This window comes from Galleria mellonella, unplaced genomic scaffold (assembly GCF_026898425.1).
Source record: "Galleria mellonella isolate WM207_F2 unplaced genomic scaffold, CSIRO_AGI_GalMel_v1 utg266, whole genome shotgun sequence".
Taxonomy (NCBI): Eukaryota; Metazoa; Arthropoda; class Insecta; order Lepidoptera; family Pyralidae; genus Galleria; species Galleria mellonella.
This window is the reverse complement of record NW_026442061.1, coordinates 4616326-4623618: the sequence shown is the minus strand read 5'-3', so window position 1 is coordinate 4623618 and position 7293 is coordinate 4616326. Positions and strand designations below refer to the sequence as shown.

The following is a 7293-nucleotide window of genomic DNA, read 5'->3' as shown; positions in this document are numbered from 1 at the left end:
TCAAAATTGATTTAAAATCAGGAAACTAAAAAAAAATAGTCCTTCCGTTTATGCAAATCGCTTATTTTTTTGTATATTACTTCAGTCGGTATATTTTAACTGTAAGATTAATTGCAGACAACGTGTATTCTAGTCGAGAATGCTCGACTAGTTTAGAGCCCATTCGGGAATCTTTATTCAGTATATTTCTAGCGTCCTTAGTACGAAGGGGAATTGGTCAGAAAAAAAATGGATGGACTGTAAGAAAACGATATGTGTTTGAGGTGTGACAAACGAGACGATCGAGTCCGATCAGAAAGGTAAGCAAAAATATAATGCTGCTGACTCTAATTAATGGTTTGAGGAAATATCATGATAATTTGATGAAGTCATTAAAGGCACATAACTTAAACATTATATTTGAAAAATATTATATTCTAATAATCAAAGGAATATCTTACATATTTTAGAATGTTTACAGTCCCCGATAATTTTCAAATATATAATACACATTGTGATGTGCAGGTTTTTCACTTCATTACACTAAAAGTTCTTGTTGACTTCAGTTTTTGTATCACTTTGTCCACTCTCAAATTCTTCTTCCACTTTTAGAAGCACGTCCAGTACTTGTTTCTTAACCTGATACTGTAACTTCCGTGGCAGTCTCTTCGTACTCTGGCATACGCTGGCGAAGAACAAATCTAGGGAATCCTGGTCAGTGGTTGGGTTCCCTGGGTCCCATATTTCTGATTCTTGGTCTGACTGTACTTCTGTTTCTACTACTTTAATGTCATCTCTTATGTGTCTCTGGTTCCTGCAAATGGTAAATTTCTTAATAAAAAACTATTAGTTATTTATAGACATGAGAGTGTATATTACTCCGAGCTGCGGACGCCAAAGGTCATAGGGTCGAATCTGGCCGATACCAAAAGTTTTATGTTTCAACTCTGGTAATGGGAAACATCAATAGCATGCCAAAATAATAAAAAAAGAAGTATTGGCAGTGAGTTCGTTTCCGTCGCATTGGAGTCTAATATGCTCGGCGAGATGTGGGCATGTCGAATGCTTGTTCACCATAATGGCAATAGTTGACACATGCTCCTGACTACCCTTTTGTAGCCCTTACATGATTTTTTTTATATATAAATAATTCAAAGTTTAAATCCTAGGGATACTGTAAGGCATACTGTATAGCAAATAGGTAACGGTCGTTTGTAGATATAAATGTTACATAGACTATTATGCGTTGTTATATCACAAAACATGTGATATTAATCCACCTGCAACTACATACTTAAAACAAACAATACAAAAATTGGAGCAAGACCTGAATCGTCCTTATCGTAATATAGAAGATTTTATAGATACCCACATTGTAGATAAAAATATTTGTACCCAGTGTACAAGTACACAAGTCAATGAACCTCGTCTTTCAGCGGGAGACGGCCCACCTTGACGTCAAACTCGTCAATTCACCGCCACAATCAAGGCAGTGGAGCAAAAATAATTTATTGCACGCGCTCTCTTGTGTAAAATTGCAAATACCTTGCAGTGACTGGAGGCTTCTTTTGAGAGAAAAATGGGGATTAGAGGATTTCATAGTCGTGAAGCGTGGCGTCTTTATATGGCGACGCAATCTATGTATGACGATGGAAAATCTTTCATCTTTAGTTATATGGCCTACTAAAATTAGTTTGAAGCAAAATTCCGGTTTGTTTTTTTTTTTATTATACCAGTATCTGAAGGTATCTAGTGTGTATTTAATAAAACACAGAAATAACTGGAACCATATGGATGGGACTTTTTTTTAGAAGCGAGAAAACACGTGATATTTACATAGAGCAGTTTCTTCCTAAATGGTTTATTTTATTAAGTTTTTTCTTTCTTCTCTATTGTTCTTCATGTTTTTATGCTATTTAATGTATTATATAATATTTATAAACTTAGAAAATTCTACTTTCGTTTCAAAAGAGTATCAGCCGAATTTTTTGGCTAGAACTGAACGGTAAAAACGTACAAAATTAGTATTCAAGAACCTTTAAAACAAGTTTATATAAAAAAAAGCGTATTTATTCCGTAATGTATTAGGACTTACCGTCTGACGGTCATGTAAGGTAATAAATATGACATTCTACTCTCGAACCGCCACTTCTTGCACGGAGTACCCGATTTAGTCGTGGCGCCTTTCTTGGACCGCTTCAGAGCTTGCCGCATGGAATCTCTTAAGATTTTCCATTCCCGTTTTAGGATCTCACCTGAATAGGAAACATAAAATAGATTTAGAAGCTCCAAAAGTAAATATGTTGATTTATATTGAATTTAAGAAGCGGATGGATACTTGACCACACTGGGCACTTAACATATTTATCGACATAAACAATAAAAGTTACTCAACGGGCAATGGAGAGGGCTATGCTCGGACTCTCTTTGCGTGATAGAATCCGAAATGAGGATATCAGTAAAAGAACCAAAATAACCGACATAGCCCAAAGGATAAGCAAGCTGAAGTGGCAATGGGCTGGTCACATAGCTCGAAAAACCGACAACCGATGTGGAAGAAAGGTTCTTGAGCGACCACGTACGGGTAAATGCAGTGTAAGAAGACCTGTAATGCGTTGCAGGGAGTCAGTGGATGCAGGTAGCTCAGGACCGTTCTTTATGGCAATCTGTGGGGGAGGCTTAAGTCCAGCAGTGGACGGATGATGGCTGAAATGAATGAATGAAAAAAAACAATAAACATAATTTATCGTCGCATCGTCCTCTGCATTTTTGCGGTCAAGCGACGTTGCCATATTGAGTATTTTCTTTCGCAATTTTGATTAAAATTTTTTCGTGTTCGCGAAATTCTAGATAAAAGAAATTCCTCGAGATATTTGGGGAAAAGTTAAATGGGTTTGGTGCAATTTGCGTAATATTTTTAACAGTTTTGGCAACTTGTAAATCCCACAGCTGTGTATAAATACCACAAAGTACACCAATAAAGGTAATAAAACATAAGGAAGATAAGGGAAGTGTGAGTGGAGGGCCTTTTTGTTTTTCGATGCTCAATTTATGATGTAGTGAAAATCGAAACAAGTTTATGGTTGGACAAAAATTAATGACATCATATCGACTTATAGAAAAAGAATTGCACATTTGAGTAAAATAGTACCTGGCAAGTCTGCCGTTTCCATTGCTGAGTTTTGATTCCAAGAAGAACGTCCTTAGAAATGGAAACTAATAAGGGATATATATGGACATCACAGGGTGTTTTGTAATGTACATGGTATTGTTTATGTCTATAGGTGAGGGTTACCACTTTATATTTGGTGCGCTGTAATTTTTTTGTTATATAAGAAAGCGTGCTGGGCCCATAACCTGTTCATAAGTAGATCTATGATTTTAATTTTAAAACATAATAGCCTATAATACGAATGACAAGTGCGCATGGTATTAGTCGATCATGCACGAACTTTTTAATGACCAGTTAAATAAATATACGTATACTTATAATATATGTATATGTTAACAGAGATTTAAAAGAGTAACTGTTGAGTTTCTTGCGGGCTTTTCACAAAAGATAACAACTTTCCGAACCCTGCAGTAAATTATAAGTGCTTGTAAACAAGTCTGTTTGATTAATAATGGTTTTTTTTCTATACAACTTAGAATGGCAAACAAGCTGACGGTCCACCTGATGGAAAGTGGTAACCGTCGCCTATAGACATGAGCAGTACCATGCACATAACATAGTATACTGTTTCGCCCATGATACCCCCCATGCGTTGCCATTCCTGAGGACTCAGGTGTTATTCCTCTGTACCCAGTAAATTCACGCCATATCCCACCCTTTAAACCGAAACACAGCCATGCAAATACAACTGCTTCACGGTTGAAACACGAATGGGAGAGAGGTATCCAAGCGACTTTTGTACAAAGTCTCCCTCTGGTGGTTTGAATTTGAATTTAAATAACGTTGGATAGTAGAGTCACTAACTATTGGTGCCGAGTCGTTCGGATATCTCGTGCCAGCACTGGTCGCGCACGTCGATGTCGCGGTGGCTCTCGTGCCTCGTGTCGTACAGCACCGGGTACTTCTTCACCTCGTCGATAAGTTTTTCCCTGCATTGTCTGCTATTCAATTCCATTACTTATTGGGGCACGCTAAAATATGATAATTAAATATAGAAGGACGCGTTAATTACGGATGAATTTAAATAAATAGGTGATCACTGTGGTTGCCAATAGGTTTGCCAAGCGTGGCAACTACTGAGAAACCCCTATTATGGAAGAGGCCTATGTTTTACAGTGGACAGTTGGTGATATTGAAATATGTGATTAATATTTGAAACTGATTTATCATTTACTTGAATACTTTGTACAACTTATGATTGGTAACACATTATCCAATTTCCAATACAATAAAGACAGACAGACCAGAGGGAGACTTTGTACAAAAGTCGATTGCTTGGGTACCTCTGTCTCATTCGTTTTTTAACCGTGAAGCAGTTGTGTTTGCATGGCTGTGTTTCGGTTTGAAGGGTGGGATATGGCGTGAATTTACTGGGTACACAGGAATAACACCTGAGTCCTCAGGAATGGTAACGTATGAGGGGTATCATGGGCGAAACAATATACTCTGTTATGTCCATGGTACTGCTCGTGTCTATAGGCGACGGTTACCACTTTCCATCAGGTGGGCCGTCAACTTGTTTGCCATTCTAAGTTGTATAAAAAAAATAACCTCATTACCATCATATCAGTCGTTAACGGTTTACTGCTGATCATAAGCCTCCCCCATAAAGGGGGTTTTGCCAGTAGTTGCTATGTTTGGCAGGCGGGTTGGCAACTGCAGTTAGGGTTTGGTGAATTATTGAGAGGGACGCTGCTGTCCATTCCTGAACCTTAAGTTCCCTTAGTCGACTCTTTCGACACCCACGGGAAAGGAAGGGGTGGTCCATTCTATGCCGGGATCATACAATATTTCCATACTTTAACTAAAACCGAAGTCTGTTTAAAAATATACCCTTGAAGTTTTTTTCTATAAAAAGTATGCGATATTTCAACCGACTTAAAAACGAAGAGGTTCCCAATTCGGTTGTATATTTTTTTTGTTTTTTTTTCTAATAACTCTGTAAACTGATTTCGAAAATTCTTTTATAATGTGAAAGGATGTACTTCCAGACTGGTACCATAAAATCTTTATGAACTTCGGGTCAGCAGGTTAGTTTTTAATCAAAAATTGTGAAATTTTTCTGTGAAACCTTAATTATAATAAAAGTTTATAAAATAGTGCATAATTTGTTTGAAAATGGTAATAATTTAATCTTATTCGAGTAATTTATTTATTACGATAATGAATTTGTTAATATGGGGACTACAAGCCCCATTGCTAGCAATATACCTTGTTAGGTCGATCTTTCAAATCAATGAAACTCAAAAGCCATCATACTGAATTCCAAATCACCTACGATGGGCTAACTGACCTGCCTTGGGGGGAAAGGGATTGTTAGTAATGGAGTCTCCCATTGCTAGCAATATATCCAACCAGGTCGACCTCCTCGCGGTTCTCCCTGGAAACTATCAGGATATATATAGGAAATAACCATTTCCTGATGAATTCATCATGATGGGCTAACTGGCCTGTTTTCATTCTCATCTATCACCCTTCACTGGTGCTCCGCTAGCGTATCCCGTTAGCGCAGGCGGGGCTACCAAATCATTTTCACCCATCAAAAAAAAAAAAACTGACCTGCCTTTTCATTCTCATCTAACATCCATTATTGGTGGCGTATACTTACCCATTAAGAAGGCCCTTTATTCGGAATACAATACTTTATTTTCGAAATCCATTCCGTACAAAATAATAAAAAAAAAAATTCTAAAATAAAGGCTTTACACAGTAATTAGCGACATCTTACATAATCTATACGTATAATAAATCTGTAGAGAGGTCAATTCTGTACATGAAATATATTTCCAAAATAACTATCAGCGGGTGATTAGTGATCGATACTGATGCCAAAAATGCAATCAGTAAAATTTTTGTCTGTCTGTCTGTATGTTTGTTATAGAAACAAAAACTATTCTCCATTTTTAAGCTTCCGTCGCGCGTGCAGCCTAAACTTTTTAAATTGTAAAAATGTCCATCTGTGCGACGCCGGGACGGGCCGGTATACCGATAGCGCAGGCGGAGTTACCATTCCATTGTCATCCATTAAAAAAAAAAACATGTGGGTTCCTTACCCCATAATACTTTTTAGTAATTACACTTTTCTCCATTACACGACAAAGCTTACTTACTTAGAATAAAGAAACAAATTCGTTTCGTGTTCTGAGCTAACTTACTTTCAAAGCGAAGTAAATAATTTTATTATGTTGGTACCAACACTACCAACCTAATAATATAATAAAATACATACCTACGTACAGTAAACAGTAAAATACTTACATCAAGTTAATTTTATTATGTTGGTACCAACACTACCAACCTAATAATATAATAAAATACATACCTACGTACAGTAAACAGTAAAATACTTACATCAAGTTAATTTTATTATGTTGGTACCAACACTACCAACCTAATAATATAATAAAATACATACCTACGTACAGTAAACAGTAAAATACTTACATCAAGTTAATTTTATTATGTTGGTACCAACACTACCAACCTAATAATATAATAAAATACATACCTACGTACAGTAAACAGTAAAATACTTACATCAAGTTAATTTTATTATGTTGGTACCAACACTACCAACCTAATAATATAATAAAATACATACCAACATACAAAAAACAGCTAAATATGATACTTACATGAAGGCGTTTTATCACTTATTCTTTGACTATTTTTCTACGGTATAAATTCATTATCACGACCGCTTTAATCACAGGTTAAAGAAATAACAGATTGTGAAGTTTTTTTGTTAACCAAATTGGAAGGGGCGGCCGACGCGGGCCCCTCGCAGCGACGCGCAAGCGATACTGAGCGAGACGAAGCGATGTATTGAACGCGACGTTGCCGCTCCGCGCCGTGATAGCTGTATCGCACATCGCGCTCAGTGGGCGCCGTGGCTTAACATAGATGAGGCGGTGTACAAATATAACAGATGGGTAAGTAGGCACATTATGGATGAGGTTTGAAAACATATTTATTACTTTTGAAATATGCTTCTCAAATTTTTGTAGCTTTTTTTTATATACAACTTATAATGGCAAACAAGCTGACGGCCCACCTGATGGAAAGTGGTAACCGTCGCCTATAGACATGAGCGGTACCATGGACATAACAGAGTATACTGTTTCGTCCATGATACCCCCCAT

The 7293-nt window shown here is 36.9% G+C and overlaps 1 protein-coding gene across 1 annotated transcript; it reads right to left on the bottom strand.

Annotated features, from left to right (window-relative positions):
* Positions 1–382: 382 nt before the first annotated feature.
* LOC113513453 (uncharacterized) lies at positions 383–6965 on the bottom strand. Its single transcript, XM_026897447.3, has 4 exons — positions 6787–6965; positions 3956–4122; positions 2075–2234; positions 383–793 (listed from the first exon to the last, which is right to left on the bottom strand). Exons 2-4 carry the CDS (start codon positions 4104–4106, stop codon positions 523–525), a joined length of 582 nt encoding a protein of 193 aa, XP_026753248.2. The 5' UTR covers positions 4107–4122; positions 6787–6965; the 3' UTR covers positions 383–522.
* Positions 6966–7293: the final 328 nt, after the last annotated feature.